The sequence below is a fragment of the Protopterus annectens genome, chromosome 4.part0, assembly GCF_019279795.1.
Source record: "Protopterus annectens isolate FY-2018-M chromosome 4.part0, PAN1.0, whole genome shotgun sequence".
In the NCBI taxonomy this organism is placed as follows: domain Eukaryota; kingdom Metazoa; phylum Chordata; order Ceratodontiformes; family Protopteridae; genus Protopterus; species Protopterus annectens.
This window is the reverse complement of record NC_056733.1, coordinates 1035625894-1035650540: the sequence shown is the minus strand read 5'-3', so window position 1 is coordinate 1035650540 and position 24647 is coordinate 1035625894. Positions and strand designations below refer to the sequence as shown.

Below are 24647 nucleotides of genomic sequence, written 5' to 3'. Positions count from 1 at the left end.
AGGACAGAAGGACCCTGTCTGCCATGGGTGTACATTTTTCCACACCTCGAAGATCCTCCTCCAGGCATCAATGAGGTACAGGAAAAATACAGTTCAAGACATCCCAGTGTCCTTTCCAGGGCACACGTGGAGAAGGTTCCCACAGGGTTGGAGGGGAGAACTCCAATATCCTCACGGCAGAGCTGGCCCACAAAACCAAGGGTTCAAAGATTCCTTTTTGATAGACCCTTCCAGTGCTTCTGAAATGAGGCTTGATTGTCCCACTCTGGAGGCAGTCAGGGATCATTTACCCTATACCAGAGAGCCTGACTAGAGATAAAAACAGATACATGGGTGCAGAGGATCATTTCCAGAGGTTATATAATACCCTGTTCCCTTTCATCTCCAACCATAAGAAAAATCCCTGATGTTCCACCCAGTCAGAGGGAACAAGCAGCACTTCAAATACAAAAGCTGTTTGAAAAGTGTTATCCAAGAAGTCCTGCCAGACTAGATGGAATCCGGAACTTATTCAAGATTCTTTTTAGTGCCAAAGAAAACAGGGGACTGAAGGCCAGTCTTGGACCTCAGCAGCTTGAATAGATTACTTCAATGCACCAAGTTTTGGATGGTCATGATTCAGTCCATATTCCCATTTCTGGGAAAGGATGATTGGATATGGTCAATAGCCCTTCAGGATGCGTACTATCACATAAAGATGAATAGGCGGTCCAGAAGGTACTTGCTCTTCTGACTGGGAGACAACCATTACCACTTCAGAGCTCTGCCCTTTGGTCTCACCAAAGCTCCCAGGAAGTTCACCAAATGCAAAGCAGTTGTAGCAGCTCACTTAAGACTGCAGGGATTCCAGGTGTTTCCATATTTAGATGACTGGATCATTACCTCCCCAACCAGGCATCAAGTAATAAAGGCAAGAGATTATGTTCTTCAGACATGCTGTCATCTAGGGAATCACCATAAACTATGAAAAGAAAGTCTCATTTGGAACTTTCTCAAAATTTGGAATTTATAGGAGCACTGTTCAACACAAAGTCAAGAATAGCCCCAATGCCTCATCTAAGAGTTCAAACATTAAGAACACAGGTCAGGAAGATAATCTGAAGTACCAAGGTTTCAGCCCACTTAGTCCTTCTAGGATCAATGGCAGCTGCGATAACTCTAGTACCTTTAGCATGCTTTTACATAAGGATTCTACAGTGGATGCTAGCCACACAATGGTCAATACTTTATTAACCTATGTCAAACCTGATATGTGTTACTCAGATTTGCAAGAGAGATATCAAGTGGCGGATTTAAGCAGAGCAGGTTCTAGGGTGGGAGGATGGCAGAATGGTTAAGGTGTTTACCTTGCAGACACAAGATGCAGGGTTTGATTCTCATATGTGGTACTTGGCTACGCTTAAAATGGTCCACAAGGGCAAGCAGCTAATACTAATCTATGAACCTATGAACCTATACAAGGCCATCCATTCATGCCCCCAAAACCCAAGGCCATAGTGACCACTGACGCTTTTCAGTTAGGGTGAGAGGGCATTACCTGGGGAAGACAGTCCAAGGCACTTCATCCCCTGAAGAGGCCAATTTTCATATTAATATCCTAGAGATGACAGCAGTCCTTTTAGCATTGCAGCTTTCAAGAAATTCTCCCCTCATGGAAGATTGCAGTTCAAATGGACAACATATCAGTAGTTTGGTACATCAACAAACAAGGAGGGACCAGATCTTACCCCTTCTGTCGAGAAGCACGCAGAGTGTGTCAGTGGGCAATCTCATCCTCAATGCATATTCTGGGGAAATCCAGTGTGATAGCAGACAAGCTGAACAGGTGCATATTTCTATGTCACGAATGGTCAACAAGAATGTGGCGAAGATCATTTTTCATCAGTGGTGCCAGCCTTGCTGCAATCTTTTTGTTTCTTCTCTAAACAACAAATGCATTAGCTACTTTGCCATGATGCCCCCCCCCCCCGGGGGAGTCACCAAGGGATGCTCTATTTCATGATGGGCCCCCCGACCTACTTTATGCCTACCCATCAATCCCATTAATTTCCAAGTTTCTGCAGAAAGTTGCCATGTTGAAGAGCAAAGTTATCCTCATTGCACCTTTTTGGCCTTGACAAGTTTGCTCCCCCTTCCTTTGTCCTCACTTATTCCACCCACTGAGGATTCTGGATATGACTCCAGACCTCCTGTTGCATCAAGACATATCAAACCTGAGGCTAACAGCCTGGCTTCTCCAATTCCATTTGCAGCCAGACAACCTATGCTTTCCTTTCCAGTCTGTCAGATACTCGTTTATCTTCCCATAAACCATCTACACATAAGTTGTACTCTGGTAAATAGAAAAGATGTGCTTACTGGGCCCACCAAATTAAGGATTGATCCCTTTTCATCTCCTTTGCATAGTATTTTTGAATTCTTAGCCTTACTTTTTAAAGGAGGTAGCTCTTCCACAGTGAAATTCCAACTAGTTGCAATACCGAATTTTCACACAAGATGTGAAGGTGCTTCTGTTGCCTCCCATAGGCTATGCCTAACCTTTTTGCAAGGTACTCTTCTTCTCAGGCCTCCCTTTAGGGACCCTACTCCCCCATGGGACCTTAATCTGGTACTGCAGCAACTTACTCAACCTCTTTGAACCTGCAGCTAAATGTGACCTCAAGTATCTTTCCTGGAGAACTATTTTTCTAGTAGTCATTACTTCTGCCAGAAGAATTTCAGAGATTCAGGCTTTCTCTTCGAAACCTCCTTACTTGATCTTTCACAAAGAGAGGGTCACTTTACGAACTAATGCTTCTTTTCTCCTTAAATTGGTTTCAGAGACTAATACTAATCAGTCTGTTAACTTGCTGGTATTCTTCCCCAATTTTTCTAAGAAAGGCAAATACACTTTACATTTATTGGATTTTCACAGGCAATTATGTTTTTATATGCACAGAACAGAAAACATTAGGAAGACTGACCAGTTTTATATATATATATATATATATATATATATATATATATATATATATATATATATATATATATATACAACAAATTGGGCATTACCTTATCGAAACCACTACAACCTCATTCCACTAGAGCCATGGCTACTTCTTCAGTCTTCCAGCATAGAGCTTCCATGGCCGACTTTTGTGCAGCCGAAATTGTGGCTACTCCCCATACCTTTGGTTCAGTGGTGCTCAGGAATATCCCTCCTTGAGTCCACCCAGGGATTTAGGTAGCTGGGGACTGTGTGCCATAAGTTGGGGACAGAATGAAAATTGACAATATCAGATAAAAAAGTTATGTACTCACCATAACATTCCATCTATGTTGTCAATTTTCATTCTTCCTCAACTCCCCTCCTACCAAACTCCTGCCCTAAAACCTCCAGGAAGCGTGAGTATTTTTAAGTATGTCACTTCATTGGTACATAGCTCCAGATATAGTCTCCTCTATCGTTAACTGCAATATGTCTTTCTGCTGTTATCAGCAAACAAGATCTGAGGCTCTTGGGGTTGGTGCATTGTGGGTAAGGAAGAGCTGAAAAGATTTCTGGTTGCCATGAGCTTTTGCACCTGCCAAGTCAGATCTGAGGGATTGGATCCGAACCCATAAGTTCAGGAAGAATGAAAATGGACGACACAGATGGAACGTTATGGCAAATACATAACTTCTTTTTTACAGTGTGTGTATGACTCAGTTAATATTTCTTCCAAGGCTATGGCCACTGGCGCTATTTTGAGGTTTGCATGGCTGCATTTTCAGAACCTCCCAGATGATGTGAAAAATGAGCTTTTTAAATTCTCCTTTGGATATAGATTTATTTTTTAGTTCCTCTGCTGTGGAGGTTGTCAGAAAGTGTGACGAGAGTGGTAAGCTGATTCAGGGAATCTTAGATTTTTTTAGCCCTTCTTATCCAAAATTTCTTAGGGATTTTCTAACTACTCATCCAGTTTTGGCAAGAAAGAAAAAAAATAAACAGCCTCAACAAAATGCTGGTAAACAGATTTTTAAGAAGAAATGGTTTGGAGATTTCAAAAAGAATACAGGCCCCCCCAAACCAAGAACATCCAACAAATCAGAATGACAGTTTAAGGTACCTCATCTCCCTCTCCCACCCTGTCAGTCCCTTTTCCCTTCTAAAAAGTCTGATTCCCCACTTTTCTCTTGTGACAGTTGATAGTTTCAGACAAATGGGTTCTGAAGATCATTCATCAAGGTTACAGATGGCATTTGGAGAAAATTCTTCCCTTTCCACATGTTGTCTCAGGGCATGATAGAGCAGTTCCTTCATCCCAAGTTGGGAAAGGTTTTAATTTGGGGATATTTTTGGTGCCAATGAAAGAAAATGCTTGGTACCATTCCTGATCTGTGTTTCCCCAATCAATCTGTGATAGTGCCCAAGTTCAAAACGTTGTTACGTCACAACCTGTTACCCCCTGTTCATCATTTAAGTTTCCTTTTAACTGTAGATTTAAAAGATTTTTATCATCACATGCTGATTCATCCAGACTTCAGACATTTGTTAAGGTTCTCTGTGTCTGGATCACATTATCAGTTCTCTGCCTTACTCTTTGGACTATCCACTGGACTAAGAGTGTTCACAAAGTGCCTAGCTCCAGTTATAGCTCATTGCAGGCTAGGGGCTATCCACATTTTTCCATATTTAGATGACTTACATAAGTTTGTAGAATCTTTTTAAAGTCTCAGGAATCTCAAAATTGGTTAGAGATCTCTTACACAGGCTGGGATTCCAAGAGAACATTCAGAAGTCTTTTTTGACTCGTTCACACAAGATTGTGCTCCTAGGGTGTCTGCTAGACACCTCAGTTCAAAGAGTTTTTCTTTCACAGGAAAAATAGAGCTCTACCTAGATCTATTTCTAGGGTTTTACACTTAAACTTCAGTCAGTGTAAGGGAATACCTCAGTATTTTGTGTCTCATGGCATCTATGATTCTCTTGATACCCCCTGGCAAAACTCCACATGAGAACGCTACAGTGGTATCTGAAATCGTATTATCTTTTCAAATCCCAGTTCTGGGGTTTATCAAAAGAGAAATCACATGATGAAGACGGAAAGTAGCCCTAAATCCAGGTCTCTCCTTCTCCCCTCCCGTCCTGCTCCAAAGCAAACATTTAGAACAGATGCCTCAGACTTTGACTGGGGCACATTTTCCAGTGGGATACAGGTGCAGGGTGCTTGGGACACCAAGGACAGATGCAAAAATGTAATTATTAAAGGAGACACTTGCTCTAAGCAAGGCACTCAACTCTCTGAAACATCTTTGGTCCCCTGGACATCTTCAGGTTCTTACAGACAATACCACAGTGGTACATTAACAAGCAAGGGGGAGCCAGGTCTTACCCCTTTGCAGAATAGCCATGTTAGCGTGAGATACAACTTCACAGGATAATCTCACTTTACAGGCATCCTACATCCCATCAGAGCAAAATTGTGTGGCAGGCAAGATAAGCAGAGCAAAGCTAGACCATCATGAATGGAAAACAGATCAGGGGGTCTTCCACGATTTGATCCATCTGTGAGAAATTCCTCAAGTAGACCTCTTTATCTCCTCTCTGAACAATCAGCTGGTAAAATCCTGCTCCATGCAAAAAGCCATGGAAGGCAGATACCTGTTCTTTTCCTTGGACAGGAATGTTTCTGTATGTTTTTCCATTCTTCCCAATAATGTCCAGGGTATGTGTAAAGGGGATCTGTACTGATCCCCAAACGACAACATCACCGAATCACTATCAGCCGGGCATACTTACGTGAAAATGTTTTTCACCGAAGAAGCACTTTCGCATAAGTATGCCTGTTGCGGAGGTCGTACTACGGTGCGGATAAGGGAAAATTCCCTTTTCCCCACTGTAGTGCGATCTCGGAGTAGAAATATTAAAGTAGGGGGTGTGTGGGGGGCACAGCTACCCACATGGGGGTGCAGAGGGGCTTACCCCCCCCCCCGCAAAAACATTAATTTAATGTTTTCTTTTTTTTTGGGTACTTTTCCATTATCGGGGCAACAGCTCTAATCGGCATTTGAAATTCATGCTAATCCAAAATCTGTTATTCTATCAACTTTATATGTTCGTAAGAGCGATATTAAAAGTTATCCATATTTTTGACCCTTTGTCCCCAATTATATATGGCTTTCTTCAGATTTCTGTATCTTAAGAGGTTGAAAGGTATGGAGCACAAAAGGGCTTCGTAAAGTGAAAGTGTTGTAAAAATGCGCAATGATACAGCCGCTTCTCTCAAAGGTTGCTCTTCTGCTAATGCCACAAGTGAAGTATTTGACTGCTGATTCAGGGTGTCAGAAAAGCTTTGTTCTTGAACAGAACAAGGTAAGTAAGAGTGATTAACTAAGGGCACTTGTAAGCAGTGAGCTTTCTAGGTACATTTTAATTGCTTAATGTTGCCATGCAGTTGCCAAGTACGGCCAATTTATATTTTGTCTTGGAAGATGATCGTGCATGAAAAATGATCTGTTAGCTAGCACCCATTTAACCAATGTTAGCACACAAATAAACCGAAAACCTGCAATGAAACTGAATCCATAGCTCATATGATGCACTGTATAACCGAAAAGTCATTTCTGACTTTTAAATGTGATACTGCATGTGTTGTGAACTTTGACATTATGGCTGCAGTTACACAGAAGTTGCACTCCATAGCTTCAAATAAAGTGTCAACCCTGCCAAAGGTCTTGCCATGGGATCTCTGCGTTACTCGCCGAGTGCTCTAATACATCGATTACATATATTTACACACACCGGTATATTATTTCATGTGCCATTTCTGAGATGGCAAGGACTTTTCATCTTTTGCTATAGTTAGCTGTGCGTTTTTTTTTTTTTTTCCAGAAGCAACAAGCTGACACTCTAAGGCATATCCATCAGGAAAGTTTCTACCCATTTCACCAGGAAGATTGTTAAGTGAAGATCCGTTTTGATGTACGTGTTTGTGCAGTGCTGATGTGATTATTTCCCTTTTTATGTTTGGATTTAGTATTTGTGAATAAGGTGTTGGCTTTATATGCCTGATGTACAGATTTGGTTCCAAGTGGTCATTAGAGCTGTTGCCCTGATAATGGAAAAGTACCTTTTTTTGTTTAATACACTTTACTGAAAGTGCTTTTTCGGTGAAAGCGCTTTCGCTAAAGTGTGTTCGGTGATAGTGGATTCTGACTTTTGAACTTTCATTCAACAGTCCTAGATCCATGTAAAGATTCTGAAGGAATCCCCAAAGATTATTTTGGTGACTTCTTTCTGGCCTAAGCAACCGTGGTTCTCCCTTAGGGGCAATTATCACGATTCCTCACAGACTACATCTACTCACGCAAGACCAGGGTTGTTTGATACATCCCAGTCACAAACGACTACAGCTGATTGACTGGATGATAAAATCTTATTACTTTTTATGCATTTTTTCTACTGAGGACATGCACCGGCTATTAAAGCAGGCAAGAAAATCTCCTACTAGTAAATCATATATTAGTAAATGGAAAAGTTTTCCTAGTTGGTGCCACAGAAGTTCCAGCACCCATTATTTGTGAGAGTTGTTATCCTCTGGGCTGTCATACTCCTTAATCAAGCTTTATTTGTCAGCCATTTCAGCATGTCTGTCTATGGATCCCCCTCTATCATTGCAATCTCATATGAAAATGTTTTTGAAAGGGGTGTTGTATGCAGAGCCTCTCAGAAAACCGGTGGCTTATCCATGGGATCTTAATTTTTGTGTTAGAAAACCTAACTCTTGTTCCTTTTGAACCAGCTCATCATGCTGACTTTATGTTTTTAACACCGAAAACATTGTTACTAATTGCTCTGATCTCTGCAAGTAGAGTATCTGAGTTATAAATTATTATGGTCGGTCATTCTTATATCATTTTCCACAAAGTTAGCGTTTCCTTAAGAATTAATCCTTCTTTGATTCTTAAAGTGGTATCCAGGTTTACCTTAAGCAGAGCTTTCCATCTCTCTGTTTTTTTTTCCAGAACCTAAAAATGCTAGAGAAATGATACTCTGTAAATTGTATATGTCCACAGACAACTCATATACTATCTTGACAGAACAAAATCTTTCTAGAATGTTAATTTCTTGTGAAGGTAAGAAAAAAGGGCAACTTGTATCAAAGCAGAGTATTTCCACATGATTGTCTCGTGCTATTTATTACCTTTTGTTATACCCACACAACAGAACAATTCCAGGCAAAGTCAGGGCTCATTCTACCAGGGCCTTGGCTTCATTTGTTGCTTTTTTGGAAAGGGTTGGATTCTAGACGTATTCTAGAAGCAGCAACTTGGTCCTCTGTACGTACATTTACAAAGCACTACAAACTATACTCTGCCTCCAGGCCTAGGACAGGCTTTGCTAGGACAATTCTCCCAAGACTCCTGGACCCTCATCCTTCTTCCTCTCAGTATAAGTTATGGTAGTCTACCCCATATAGCTAAGGCTACTGCAGCAGTGATCAAATTATGAACAAGGTACAGTTGTATAAGTAAACTTGCTGCAAACATTGATGCTCAAATGATCACTGCTGCAGTCTGTAGTATAGCAAGGCTGGTGGAATAGGGCATGTGTCCCTGTCGCAAGGTGTTAGAGGGTGAAATTCTGAAGCGCCATTCCTGCACTCTTGTTTCTGTACCAGCATTTCTGATTGCCAGTACAGAAAGCAACTTGCAAACTTCCTTTATTTCTGCTCTTCCAATGAAGAGCTGTAGCAGGGACAGGGAGTGTGTTTGGGAGTGGGCGTGTGGCTCAGACTATCATAAACAGTCTATGGGAGCGGCCTTTTTTTTTCCTCTTCTGTTTGAGCAAGGGGGTGGGGTGTTAGTTCAACTGCATCTCTGGCTGCAGTAGCCACTCCCTCCCTCCATTACCCTTATTTTTGCATGTCTTTTTTGTAGGGGTATAGTCCTGTATTTTATCTTTCTAGTATTGTCCTTTTTAGGGCTTTAGCCTCCCTCTGTCTGTTGCATGAAAGTTCTAAAGGGCTTGGTGCCCAAACCTGACTTTTTAGTCAGCTCAACTTGAGCTGACTAATGGTTTGGGCACATGGAAGGTGCCCTGAAAGCTTTGAAAGCTTTTACTGTTATACCCTTAGCAGGATAACTTACACAGCTGTACTTCCTACTGCTACATTAACATTCAGAATTCTAAACTTCCAGGCTGATGTGTTAAAATTTCTGCTGGATTATTTTGAAAAATTGAAGAAGCTGACTGCTAACCTGTCTTCTTCAGAGGTTAAAGGTTGATTCAAGTCTTTAACAGCTTCAGCTTCTCAGGTGACTAAACACTCTTTGAAGTGTTCTTACTATTCTGATGATGCTGTATCCATAGCAGCAGCTACTGGATCAAGTCATGAGGTTTGCTTGTTTACGCTGTCAAAACTTACCAGCAGATGTAAAAGATGAGATTTTAAACTATCCCCTCAACAAAGATAGATATTTTTGGACATGAGATTGCCTTTTGTTATACTCACCAAAATAAGCCACTTCCAGACAGGCTTAGCTTAGGGCCTTAGAAATACTATAGTAACAGCAACTTGGTCTTCTGTACATATTTTTACAAAACTTTAGATGCTTGAATTTATTCTTTCTTCCCATGTGTGTATAAGCTATGGCAATTTACCCATATAGCTTAGGCTACAGCAACAATGATCTAAATATTGAACAATAACAGTAGATTTTCTAATAGGTCACTGTTCATAGGTTGGTACTAGGCTATCGGCACTAGGGCCTATACAAGCCTAGCCATAACAATTCCCTGGATATTTCTTCCCACAATATTTACTTCCCTGGACCCCTATCTAGCAGAGCGACTGATATGATCCCCAGGGTGAATTTTCTATCTCCCATCCAATTGTCAAGGTTCCTTTTGAAGAGGGTCAAGGAGGCGCTCTGCTTGACATGTATGGGCAGTCTGTTCCAGAGTATGGGGAGTCTCTGGATCAGGAACCTATCCCTCCAGCATGTTTTGTTCATTGTGATGACAAGGTTTAGATCCCTGGAGCGTGTGGCTCTGAGGGATTGGGATATCTTTAAGTGGAGCATGTCCAACAGCTCAGGGTTTGACATGGCCTTGTATGTTATGCAGAGATCACCTCTGAGTAGACAATATGCGACAGAGTATAGCTGGAGTTTTTTTAGACGGTCAGCATAGGGCATCTGCTTTAGGCCTGTGATCCTTTTAGTGAGGTATTTCTGCGGCCTTTCCAGCTGTTGCAGATGTCTTGTGAGGTATATACCAAATGGGGCATTGTACTCTATAATTTGTCTAATGAGGGATGAGTACAGTGGAACAATGACCTCCTTTTTCTGGATGAAAAATCCTTAGTGATGAGGTGTGCCACATAGAAGGATATCCTGACTGTTGTGGCAATGTGGTTATCGAAGGGGAGACCACTGTCCGCCTGTGTCCTTAAGTCTCTCATCACACTTTTGTTGTTTAGTGTACTGCCACCTATGTGGTAATTCATGGGTACATGTTTTTTCCCAAAGGGGATAACTATATGTTTCTTGGCATTAAGCTTGAGCCCATGGCTCTGGCACCAAGCATCTGTTTCTGTAAGGCCCTTTTGTAGAATATCCACATCATTTGGGGATACAATAATGGCTCCCAGTTTGAAGTCATCTGCAAACTTTGTTAGCCAGAGTCCCTTAGTGTTAGCCTGTACTTCAGAGAAGTAGATGCCAAACAAGAGCGGTCCCAGGACTGAACCCTGAGGTACTCCACTTGTTACTTGTCTGGAGCTGGACATTGTGGTTACTTTTACAGTCTGGGTTCTGTCAGTAAGCCAGTTAGCAACCTATCGAGTGACGTAGGGATTCATGCCCAGTTTTGTAAGTTTATCTATGATTCCAGAGTGGGGGATGGTATCGAAGGCCTTTGCGAGGTCCAGATAGGCTGTGTGGACTGCCTTACCCTTGTCCACAGCTCTGGAGACTGATTCAAAGAAGTCAGTCAGGTTCAGAAGGCAAGATCGGCCCTTCACGAACCCAAACTGGGTGGGGTCCAGTGTTTGAAGGTTGCCAATGTCTTTGTTTATAAGTTCCATGATAATGCGTTCCATGCCCTTGCAGATCAGACTCGTCAGACTGATGGGACAGTAGTTCCCAGGATCCACGGTGGATTCCCCCCTTGTGGAGTGGGATAACTGTAGCTGTGCACCACTCAGTGGGCATGAAGCCTGAGGTGAGGCTATGATTAAACATGACACTTAGGTGAGGTGCCAGTTCATTTTGTAGTTCATGTAGTACACAGCCCAGGATGTCATCTGGTCCCATGGATGCTGTATTCCTAGCTTTGGAGAGTGCAGTTTCTACCTATGTGGCCGTGATTACCAGAATTTGGCAATCTTTTGGTATTGAGATGGGCCCTTTAGGGGGTGAGAGGGGGGTGAAGTTGGCACTAAATCGATCTTCCAGGATATTGGCAATATCCTTGGGATCAATATATTTAATGCCATTCTGTTGTAGCTCAGAGCAGATCTGAGCATTGCCATTTAGATTCTTGACATAACTACAGAATGCCTTGTGGTTGTCTTTGGAATCTTTGGCAATTTTATTTTTTAACTAGCTTTGTAGGATTTTATGAGGGATCTCACCTTCTTACTGAGCCTGGTAAGGGAGTTTTTTGCATCCTGGGATTTTCCTCTTTTCTGCAACAGTTTCTTCCTTCTGTTGTATAGTTTGTTTGTGGCAGGGGAACCACCATATTTGCTTCCTTTTTTTGGAGGAGAGCATCTTGGTTCTATTTGGGATGGCACGATTCATGCATGAGTGGATGTGCTCATACAGTGCTTTAGTGTAGGATTCCGCAGTCAAACTTTCAGATCCCGTCTGCATGGGTGTCATGAAGTTTGTCACTTCTGACTTGAGTAGCATGAAGTTGGCTTTGGAGAAGTTTTTTACAGAGGTTTCCTTACTGGAGGGTGGGGTGGGATGTGGAAGTCAAGGGTGATTAGCTTATAGTCAGACCTGACCAATGAGGGAGTGACCACTGGTGTGGAGCATCTATTTCCCATGTTGGTAATGACCAGGTCTAGGATATTGGAGCCCCTGGTGGGACAATGGATTAGTTGATCCAGGGCGTTGGAATTTATGAATTCCAAGAACCGTTGGGAAAAGGTGTTGGTACCCGAGTAGTTTTCCCAGTTAATGGCAGGTTAGTTGAAATCACCCAGTATTAGGGTGCTTGGTTGCATCTTAATATTTTCCAGTATGTTTAGAAAGGTGTAGTGAGAATCCTGGGGCATGGTGGGAGATCTGTAGCAAGCTACAGTTTGGATTGCAGTCTTACCTAGTGTTAGTTGCACCTGGAGAATTTCATATGCATTATGTTGAGCAACTAGCCTGGAGGTGTGAATATCCTTGGTGAATATGGACACTCCTCCACCTTTAGTGTTTCGGTCTTGGTTTGGTGGCTGAAAGGTGTGGTAAGAGTTGTAGCCTGGTATTGCAGGGGTGCTCTCTGGAGTCTTGAACCAGGTCTCAGTTACTGCACAGATATTGTTGTTCTCCATTTTTTGGAGTGCCTCGAGTGAGTGCATTTTGAGGTTTAGACTTCTAGCATTGAGTAGTATTACCTTCAGCTTTTGCATGCTTGTATCTGTTATGGTGGTGGTTTTGTCCTTTGAACCTTGCCTAAAAAAGACACTATAGGGGTGGCAAGAGCTTTAGCCAGTAACCTGAATCCCAGGGAAGACAGATGCAGACCATCTCTGGCAAAGCATTGTGGTTTGTCGTTCATGTCATCCCAGGAAGACAGATACTGGATCCCCTTTAAATGACACCAGAAGCTTAGCCAATTGTTGAAGTCAATCATTTTGTCCTTATACTGTGGTATCATTCTGTGTGAAGGCAGGATGCTACTCAGGGCTAGGGTCATACCTGCCTGGGCCACATGATCCGAGAGCTCTTCCATGTCTCTTTTCATGTAGTCCAGGGAGGTACGTCTCAAGTCATTCACTCCAGCATGGACAATGACAGAGTCATATTTTTACTTGTTGTGGAGTGACTTGAGTGCATGCATTATGTGGCAGATCCTGGCACCCAACAGGCAGCTGACTGTAATTTTCTCCTTGTTCAAACTGGTGAGTGAGTTTCAGTAGCTACCCCCTCTCACCAACCCCCTTACTTAAATTTTTTGTATATATTGCTGGTGTGTGTGTGTGTGTGTGTGTGTGTGTGTGTGTGTGTGTGTGTGTGTGTGTGTGTGTGTGTGTGTGTGTGTGTGTGTGCATGCAAGCATGTGTGTGTGTGTGTGTGTGTGTGTGTGTGTGTGTGTGTATACGCGCATGTGTATATATGTATGTTTTTTGTGTTCCTTTCCTAGCATTTTTGCCATCAGTGCTGTAGCAACCCTTCTTGAGCCAAGATCGTCCTGAAGCTTTTTGATGCCCAACATGCCTTTTATTTGTCTCTACTCAAGCATGTGGCAGTTTGGGCAATTGAAGCTGCCCTAAAGCTTTGAAAGCTGTACAGTGGTGGTATCTTAAACAAGGATATAACCCATAGAGCTTAGGCTACTGCAACAGTGATCTATTAGAACATCTACTCTTGTGGGAAGTTTACTTACACAACTGTATTTTCATATGTAGCAAGTGAGAAGATATACACTGCATTTCGTATCTGCAAATAAATTAAACTAAAGTATGTATGGTAATTGCACATTCTTTTTTTAATTTTCAGATTGATTAACTATCTCCAGAAAACCATCCATTACTCCATCTGTATTATCTCAAAAAGCATAAAGACTAATTTCCTGGGAAGCACAGATTGGTACATAGAGATGAAATGTTAAAAAACAAATGTATGAATATACAAGATGCAATTATGCTCTTGAAAATAAAAAACAAACATGATAATTGACTAAATATATTAATTTATGTATTCTCTCAAATGTCATCCATTGTTTTCTCATCGGGTTTTACAGTCTTTACAGACTAAACTGTTCTGTTCGCATTTTCTTTGTATCAGTACTGTGTTTTTTCAGATGTCCGTAACCATTACTCTGAAAGGTTTACCAAGGAGAACTCTAAGTAACCAGCATATGCCTGTTTTGCAATCTGTCAAAGGCACCAATAAACAAGGTTCAAGGCAGAGTTCGACTGGGTGAGTATGGAGAGAAGTATATAGTGCTTTCTGCCTTTCTTCCATTCACTCTGATGTAGAAGGCATACTTCAAAGCAAAGCAGGACAGACAGAAAATGCCTCAAATTAACATATATTATCACAAATGCAATTTGTCTTTTCATTACAAGCACCCCTTCTCCACCTCCTCAAGGAGTACCACTGACTGTCCAAATTCATACAGCAACCAATTAGTGTTGAACTGCTGTTGGATTCACTGTTCTTCAAACTTCTACATCATGAAACATGCCCCCTCCCAACAGCTATCTTTGCTGAAAATAAAAAAATCTTCTTGCAACCATAAAAGTTATTTGCACAACACTGCTACCTTGCTATTACTAAAACCTGAACTGAACTGTACAAGTCAAGCTTTTTCTAATTTGCCTCCAGAACTGTGGGAATCTTATTTTACCCACTTTAAAGACACATACCTTCTCCACCAAATTTATACCTCAGTTTTAAAAAAACTCTCCACAACCAAGCTTGATATAGATACTTTCAGGTAGATGACATAATCTAGCTACTTTAACCTTTATTAGGATAATAGGAGGTTTCCAGGCTTTTGGCCCTGAGGCCCTTATAAGCCTAGGCAAGAGTTTAGCCCATGTTTAGGCAAATCAGCACCCAATGTCCCTATCCAGCATTGACATGGGTGGAATCCCAGGGGTATATTTTCTGTTTCCTATCCAGTTATCCAGGTTGCACTTAAAAAGGGGTAAAGAGGTACTCTGCTTGATGTGGAGAGGGAATCTATTCCATAGATGGGAGAGTCTCTGGGACACAAATCTGTCCCACCAACAAGTCTTGTTGATGTCACAGACCAGGTTGAGGCCACACGTGCGGGTTACTCGAGTGGAACTTGACTTGCGGATATGCAGCAGTCCCATCAAGGTGGGATCCGTGAATGCCTTGTATGCTAGACAGAGGTCATCTCTGAAGAGTCTGTGTGAAACCGAGAAGAAGGATAGGGCTTTTAGCCTATCTGTGTATGGTAGATGTTTGAGGCCCTGGATTCTCCTGGTGAGGAACCTCTGTGGTCTCTCCAGTTGCCGCATGTGCTTTGCGAGGTACATGCCAAAAGGGGCGTTGTAAGAGAAAAATACAGGGATGTTATGACCTCCTTGTCCCTGGACGAGATACCCTTACTTGTGAGGTAGGCCATGTAGAAGGCTTTCCTTACAACAGAAGCAACATGGTGGTCAAAAGTCAGGTTGCTATCAACCTGGGTGCCCAAATCCCTCACAACTAATTGAGTGCTTAGGATGTTGTTATTAATGTCATAATTTGTGGGGACGTCACTCTTCCCAAAGGGGATGATGATGCATTTTTTGGTATTCAGCTTGAGGCCATGTTTCTGGCAGCAGTCATTTGTCTGAGTAAGACCCTCTTGCAGGATGTCCACATCACTAGGGAAATTGATAACAGCACCCAGCTTGCAGTCATCTGCAAACTTGGTCAGCCATAGCGCACTGGTTTTGATGTGCACCTCAGAAAAGTATATCCCAAATAACAGAGCCCCCAAAACCGAACCCTGGAGTACGCTGCTTGTTACAGATCTATTCTTGTCTACTTCCTCCACTTCATTCTCCAAATCAAGTTTGCCATAATGATAACCCACCAGTGTAAATACTGTATATGCTGATATTCATACTAATCTGTTGAGTTATGCCTAAAATTGGTCCATTGTGATCAGTAAGCAAATGCAAATAAAATAAATAAAGTAAAAAAAATAACTCTTTCCTGGCCAAGGCAATAGGTTTAGTCTCTCTTTGCATGGCCCTTGCCTCTACTTAAGTTGTTGCTAACTGTTAAGAGAAAAAGTTTTAAAACACATTATTATTATTTGTCTCTTTCTCCCATCTAGCAAAATGAATATGCTATTTGCTGAAGTGTTGGTAAGAAAAGGTCATTGAACCATGTTTATTAAAGATGGGCTTTATCTATGATAGATGTAGTTTGCTTATGAACTTGAATAACACCTGTTTTCTATACTTCTGAATAAGAGTTAATTTACAGAGGCAGGCTGTGGAAAATTCCAGCTACCACTGTTGAACTAAGTATGCTGTACCTTTTTGAATGTTCTACACTAACTGTGGTTTTGAGGTAAACGTTCTACACTAACTGTGGTTTTGAGGTAAACATTCTACACTAGCTGTGGTTTTGAGGCAAACGTTCTACACTAACTGTGGTTTTGAGGTAAAGCATTCTTTTCTGAGGTAAATTGTGATCCTAGATGTTTTTCATAACCAACTGTCAACTGTTAGAAATGTAACAAAAGCTATTTTGGCTAGTAACAGGAAAGTATAAAAGTTGATGTCAGTAAACAAGCTGATCAGATTGAGATCATCTTGGCCAACATGCTGCTGTAATCTGGTTAGCTGCAAATAAAGAAGTTTTTCATCACCTGAGGCAGATGTGACTCACTTGAATTTTTTCTTCTGACATTTTGGTCCTTCGGACCGGAAACCTCTACGAAGATACGGATCAGACCGACAGAGAGACCAAAAAACCTGCGCAGGTGAGGGTTTCTCATCTTAAGATTCCCTCGACGGAAAGCCCTCCGACTGATTTGTCGTTGGAAAGAGGATGGCCGCTCTCTGATCCCTATCTGAGGGACGTTTTCCGAACCAACAAGGGGAAACGGAGTCTCATCTGGTTCAGGTAGGATGAAAATACCTTTTTTTCTTTTAATTTAATTTAACCTTGTCGACAGGGGTTTTATTTTTAGTTAAGGGTTTTATTTTTAGTTAAGGGTGGGTAGGAATAATTTTTAAGATTATTTTGTTAGGATTACCTGTTATTTTGTTAGGATCTCCATTAAGATAGCCCCATTTTGTAATAAGCCCTGTAAAAATAAGAAATGCAGTCCTAAAATATACAGTCCTAAAAATAAGAAATGCAGTCCTAAAATATACAGTCCTAAAATAAGAAATCTAGGAAAACATGGGTTCAAGTTGCTGCAAGTGTGAGAGTGATGTCTGTTTAAATGTTGATGCTAAGTATATGAAAAGTTTAAACAAAAATAATGTTAAATTTTTGAGAAGTGGAAGTTGAAATATGATTTTGATGGTACACTGAATAAGAATGCCTGTGCAAAACTGGTTAGAGATTTGAAAAAGGATGCAGGAACTAGAACTAAAAAGCAGAGACAATTGGGATTTCCCCAAGCACAAAAATGGTTAGAAGAAGCAAATAAATGAGCTATAAAAGAAAAACAGTGTCAGGAAAAAGAGAAAATAAATCAAAAGGGATCACTGGTGCCAAGTGGAAAAGTAGCTTTATTTTTAGATAAAGAGGATGAGCACACAGTTTGTGCAGTACAAAGGCAGGCAACTGTCTCACCTTATGGTGAAATTGCTGCTGCCATACCGGGGGAACCTCCTCAATATCAGTCTGAAGATGTGGGATCTGTACAGCAGGGTGTGTTATTAGCTGCTCAAGGAAATGTTGTGAGCCCTCCAATTTACCCACAAATTCCCGTAGTACCTAACGTTGCTTTGCAACAGGTAGACCAACCTATGCAGTTAAGGTCAGGACCAGCAGGGCAAGGACGTTGGGCTATTAAACTTTCTGACCATTCAGAAGCTCTTCCCTTAATACAAGTTGCAAACCCACAAGCAGGAGATGTTGGACAAGAACCAACTATTTTAGTTTATCGTCCCTGGGCTAGAGAGGATATAAAACGAGCTATGGATGGTATTCCTCATCCCAAGGTTAATTTTCAAAAGTTTTCTGAAGACATAGTTGGTATGCATTTAAGTTATCATCTAAATGGTTTAGAAGTATAACAAGTAGTGTGACAAATCTTAGGTCCAGATTGGCTCTTAGTTTGTGGTACTTGGACATGTAAGGCAGATGACGGCACTACATTAAAGCATAATTCTGGGGTGTTAGACACACAAGTCACTGATCTGTTAAAGAGAATTTCTGATAAGTGGCGTCCAAGAGCAGATTGGGCAGTAATAAATCAGTGCATCCAAAATGATGATGAATATGCAGATCACTATATTGTAAGACTGACAGAAGTGTTCAATAACCATTGTGGAATGACGAATCCGCAGGATCAGACTAATGATAGTCCGTATGAACAGCAATTAAAAAATGCTTTTCTTAAAGGTTGTAAGGCTCCAATAAGTAGTTTTTTAACTAAGCATATGGTAGATCATAGAACATGTAGACTGCAACCTTTGTTTGAATATGCACGGCATGCTGAGCGACATTTTAATATAAAAAAGAAAAAGAAAGTACAAGTGTTGGCAGTAGGGAATGATGGTGGTATATTCTTAGTACAGGACCAAAGGAGGCAAGGGCACCGTGGTGGTGTAAAAAAAACATGGGGGCCCGCAATGGGACACGTTAAATGAACAGGGTGGACATTCAGCCTATAGGGAAAGGTTAAAACGTGGAGAATGTTTTAAATGCGGTAGACGTGGGCACTTCGCTGCCGACTATTAAGAGTGGCAACATCCCCCACAGCTTACGAACAAGGGCTCCGCATGACTATATGATAGTAAAGAAAGGTGCCATCTTCATTATGGGGATAGTGAAGAGGCAGACACTCTCTACGATGAATGTCAGAAACACTCTAATGGAAGGGCGGGATTGTGACTGTGAAGTCATAAACCTGGCAAATTTGGGTATTGCTATGCATCTAGATCAGAAAGCCATGATAGAGTTTTTGGTTGAGGGACAGAAAGTGGAGTTTTTATGTGATTTAGGTGCATCGCGTACACTTTTGGGTCCAGCAGTTCTGCCTCCGAACTGCGAAACAGATGAGTTTGTCCTTGTAAAAGCGGCAAATGGGAAAATTTATAAGGAACCACTGTCTCATCCTCTACTGTTCACAGATCCGCAAACAAACCAAACTGTTAGGTGTAGGGTAATTATATCAAAAGTTTGTCCAGTTAATTTGCTAGGAAGAGATTTGATGCATGTGTTTGGAATAGCGGCAATTCCCACACCTAAAGGTATTGAGGCAAAAAGGTTAGTGGATGGCTTAGTAGTACAGGGAGTACAAGACTTCTTTTACTGGTATAGCCTAGACTTGATTTCAGATGGCCCGGGGAGGGTTGATACAGAGTTGATCAATCTAGCTCTAAGTAAATCTAGGAGCGGGTCATCGCAGGTTGCGGCGCACTTACATTGTACAATGTTCTATAAGGCCCCTGGTCCGGATAAAGAATTTGAAAAAGAATTCTTTAAGCACAAGTGTGCAAGGATAATTTTGAATGATATGTTTTGGGATACGCAAGGTAATACAGTAGTAACCTGTACTTTGACTAAGGAAATGAGTTCTTTATATCGCTCAAGTTATAGCCCACATATCTTAGTTACTAAAGCAGTGGGGACACATTGGGTAGATTTGGCGAAAAAGGTAACGATTTGGAACACAATGTCTGAAAGTCAGTTAAAAGATCAACAGATCCAGGTACAAAGATTAAATTGGGTGACTTGGGCACGACCAAGTGTGCACCTCAGGGATGACAAAACAGAAATGGCATGACAAATCCTCCTAACTCAAGAGGAAGATAGTGCGTTAAGTGCCTTGTCTGTAGATTTATGGTCAAAAGGTAAAGGAGATGTAGGATTAATGAAAACAGCAGGTGAAGTTTGTATAACTGCAAAGTCAGGTTTTAGGCGCCAATATCCACCAAGTAAGCAAGCAGAGGAAGGAATTAAACCAGTTATTGAACAGCTAAAACAGGTAGGAATTCTTGTTGAATGCCCAGATTCACCCTGCAATACTCCGTTGTTTCCTGTAAAGAAACTGGATGGGTCATGGAAGTTGGTTCAGGATTTACAAGCAGTAAATTCAGCTGTGATCCCAAGAGCACCGGTGGTCCCTGACCCCTATACATTACTTAATGATTTACTACCTCAGCACAGATATTTTTCTGTCATAGATATAAGCAATGCCTTTTTCTCCATACCACTACACAAGGAGAGTAGATTTTGGTTTGCATTCACTTTCCAAGGTAAAAGATACACATACACCAGATTGCCACAGGGTTATTGTGAGAGTCCGACAATATTTGCACAAGAAATGGCTGCGAATTTAGCTCAGTTTGTTCCCCCAGAGGGAAGCCAGGTCCTGTTGTACGTAGATGATATTTTATTGGCCTCACCCATGCAGGAAAGTTGTAAAAAGGATACCCTAGCCCTTCTTAATTTTTTAGCTGAGCAAGGACATAAAGTAAATAAAGAGAAGTTACAATTGTGGAATGCACAAGTAAAGTACTTGGGTTATTTAGTCTCGCAGGAAGGTATACAATTGGAAAATAAAAGAAAACAAGCAATTCTTGAAGCACCTATGCCTACGACTAAGCGGGAGATGATGTCGTTTTTAGGTGTGACTAATTTTTGTAGAAGTTGGATTCCTAATTATGCTGAAGAAGTAGGGCCATTGACCGCACTGATCTATGACACTCCCATGGCAGCTAAAAGTAATATACAGTGGACAGATAAGGCAATACAAGCATTTAATAGAATTAAGCAATTGATAGCAGGATCCTCTGTTTTGGGTTTTCCGAACTATTCTAAGCAGTTTGTACAAATGGTTGATTGTAAGGGAGGATATATGACTACGGTTCTGGTACAGGTACATGGGGACAAACAGAGACTGATAGCTTTTTATTCCTCCAGATTAGATCCTGTTGCAAGGGCATTGCCGCATTGTGTTCAAGCTGTAGTGGCAGCCGCCATGGCAGTGCAAGCCTCAGCATCATTAGTTTTGTTCCACCCGTTAAAATTGCGAGTTCCACATTCAGTAGCTACTATACTTTTGCAAGATAAAATAACCTTTTTATCTCCTAGTCAACATTTGTCATGTATGACAGTGCTGCTGACACAGCCACATATGACCATAGAAAGATGTACTACTCTTAATCCGGCGACACTTTTGCCGACTCCAGAAGAAGGTACTCCACACGTTTGTTTAGAGAGCATTCATGACAAAGTACTTCCCCGACCAGATTTAACGGATATTCTGTTGGTAGATTCTGATCTCGTTTTGTTTGTAGACGGATCAGCAAAGAAGGGCACTGTAGGAAAAACACTGGTAGGGTATGCTGTCACCACAGAAACTGAAGTTTTGGAAGCAAAAGGATTGTCAAATATTTATTCTGCACAAGCAGCTGAGTTAGTGGCTTTGACTCGAGCTTGTACCTTAGGGGAGGGTAAAAAAGTGACAATTTATACAGATAGTCAGTATGCTTTCTCCACTGTACATGTTTTCGCTCAACAATGGAAGAATAGAGGAATGGTTACTGCGACAGGCAAACCAATAAATCACAGAGATTTCATTTTACAGTTGTCAGATGCAGTGCAATTACCACTTCAGATAGCGATATGTAAATGCTCCGCACATACCAATAGAAAAGTTCCTGTCTCCAGGGGAAATGCCCTTGCTGATATGGCTGCAAAAAAGGCAGCTCAAGAAAATGATTTGCTTTTACATGACAATGATTTAGAGCCCGGACACCTCTTAGACTTAGAGACACTAAAAATTGCGCATTTCCAAGGTACTGAAGTAATTACTATAACCATTGTGTCACCACAAGAAAGTGATTCAGGAGTTTATGGAATCGGAGTGTCCCTTCCAATTGGAACTGATCCTTTGGGGACTTTCCAACTTAAAGTGCAAAGCCTTAAAAATGCTACAAGTAAAGCAGATTTTGCCTTCACAGAGGAAGAACAGTTGTTACTCGAGACAGGATTCGTACACCATAATGAATGGTTATCTTGGGTTAGATATAGTACCCGAGAGGCACATCGTGAGAACTGTGTTTCTTGTGCTGAAGGTAAACAGCAACTAGCGACAGTCCCATTGATGTAAGCTGAAGGTAATCTGATGTGTCTGTTAAAGTTATTCTTCAACAAAACTGAAGATAAATGCAAAGATGAAATCCAGCGTTTTCCAGTCATAAGCAAAGTTGAGAAACCGCCTACAGCAATCTCTTATCCAGGTTCGTATATGTGCATTTCCAGAGATGGCACAGGAAAGAATTAAATAAAGCCGAGGTGGTTGAATAAGAGAAAAAGAGAGGCACCGAAGCAATCCTTTGATAGCAGTGTCTACATCAATAGCATTGGCGTACCAAGAGGCGTGCCTGATGAATACAAAGCAATAAACCAAATAGCGGCTGGTTTTGCATCCATCTTTGTCTGGATTCAACCCAATAAGAATGTGGACTGGATCAACTACATTTACTATAACCAGCAGCGTTTTGTGAACTATACCAAAGATGCATTAAAAGGTATTGCTGAACAACTGGAGGCCACTTCGCAGGTGGCATGGCAGAATCAAATTGTGTTGGATATGCTCCTGGCCAAAGAAGGAGGAGTTTGCAGGATGTTTGGGACTTTCTGTTGTACATATATTCCGAATAACACTGCCCCAGATGGGAGCATCACTCAAGCTTTGAAAGGTTTGGAGATGTTATCCGAAGAATTGGCAGAGAACTCTGGGGTAAGTAATCCCTTTACAGACTTTCTACGAACGTGGTTTGGAAAATGGAGTCATCTCATCAGCAGTTTCCTGGTGTCCGTCGGAGTCGCTGTGGCTATCGTGGTGGTATGTGGTTGCTGTTGTATACCCTGTATCAGAGGTCTTCTACAAAGACTGGTTGATACTGCTGTTACGAAGACGATGTACCAGCAGTTGCAACTTACTAGTGAAAGTGAATACATTGAAATGTGACTTTTGCAAATGTCTTGAAGTTTAAAAGTTTGTCTTGCAAATGAAGTAATTTATGCAAAGAAAAACTTAGTTTTTACCATATATTGCTGAAATAAAAAAGACAAATAAAAGTGTTTTGAGGGGGGGAATGTTAAGAGAAAAAGTTTTAAAACACATTATTATTATTTGTCTCTTTCTCCCATCTAGCAAAATGAATATGCTATTTGCTGAAGTGTTGGTAAGAAAAGGTCATTGAACCGTGTTTATTAAAGATGGGCTTTATCTATGATAGATGTAGTTTGCTTATGAACTTGAATAACACCTGTTTTCTATACTTCTGAATAAGAGTTAATTTACAGAGGCAGGCTGTGGAAAATTCCAGCTACCACTGTTGAACTAAGTATGCTGTACCTTTTTGAACGTTCTACACTAACTGTGGTTTTGAGGTAAACGTTCTACACTAACTGTGGTTTTGAGGTAAACATTCTACACTAGCTATGGTTTTGAGGTAAACGTTCTACACTAACTGTGGTTTTGAGGTAAAGCATTCTTTTCTGAGGTAAATTGTGATCCTAGATGTTTTTCATAGCCAACTGTCAACTGTTAGAAATGTAACAAAAGCTATTTTGGCTAGTAACAGGAAAGTATAAAAGTTGATGTCAGTAAATAAACTGATCAGATTGAGATCATCTTGGCCAACATGCTGCTGTAATCTGGTTAGCTGCAAATAAAGAAGTTTTTCATCACCTGAGGCAGATGTGACTCACTTGAATTTTTTCTTCTGACACTAACTCAGCAGTAAGGCAACCCAATACACCTCAGCTTCAAGGCAGTAATGCACATTCCTTTTCCAGACAAGTAGTAAACATCCTGAAGGAGGCCAGACGACCTAATGCAATGAAATCTTACCTGAATAAATGAAAAAAGATCTGTTTCAAGGACTGTCAGAAAAGCATTTGAACTCCTGAATTGTCCATTTCAAAGAATCCCAGAGTTCTTAAGTCATTTATTTGAGTATAATTTTACTTGCATCTCCATCAAAGTATGTCTCTGCCATTTCTGCATGCTTGTCAGCCTTTCCACATGTAACAGCCAATCCATCTCTTAAACTTTCATAAAATGTAATCTTCATATAATTCATTTATAAAAGGCACATCTCTTCTCTATGGGACTTAAGCTTCAGGAAGTGATCACCCAGCCACAGAATGTGGTAGAAACACTTGCTGAAAAAAATATGCAGACTGCAATAAACTAGGGAGACATGCCTTTTATAAATAGAAATAACTGCAGCCACACGTAATAGCAAAAACCTGTGTTTCCAGCATACTTGTTTGCTCCCTGTACAGTCAAGGGGAACCTATTTATTCATTGCATTTTATTTTATTTAACAATTTGGTGAACTTAACCACTGCAGTCCCCTTTCAGTTGTGACATTATGACAGGAAAGGAAACGAGTAATTTGATACACAACTAAACCAAAAGCAATAAAATGCAGTTTGTACTGATAGCAGCAATATACAAATATTAGGAAAAGCAAAAATGTACAAAATGGTACTTAAAAACACTAAGCTATGCTGCAGAAATAAACAAACACAATCAATATTTGACTAAAAATTTGGTGCATCTTCAGTACGTTTGCTGCTGCAGATGTACTCTAAGATGGCTGGTGATGGAAGTAAGGGTAGGAAGCTGAAGAACTGTGCTTGGGAGTGACTTCCATACAGATGGACCTGGGTGATAGAAAGCTCTGTTAACACAGAGAAGTGAGTGAAGTGTAATGGTAAATAATATGTCAGTAGAGTCAGAAAATATGAGAGATCTAGAGTGTTAACTGACAGACATG

At 41.0% G+C, this 24647-nt stretch overlaps 1 protein-coding gene across 1 annotated transcript in view; it reads right to left on the bottom strand.

Moving 5' to 3' along the window:
- Positions 1–24647, bottom strand: part of LOC122800390 (uncharacterized protein K02A2.6-like) — a 172772-nt gene that overhangs the window by 38542 nt on the left and 109583 nt on the right. Inside the window, 1 exon segment of the mRNA XM_044069838.1 lies at positions 23831–23913. Coding sequence (XP_043925773.1) covers positions 23831–23913 — 83 coding nt within the window.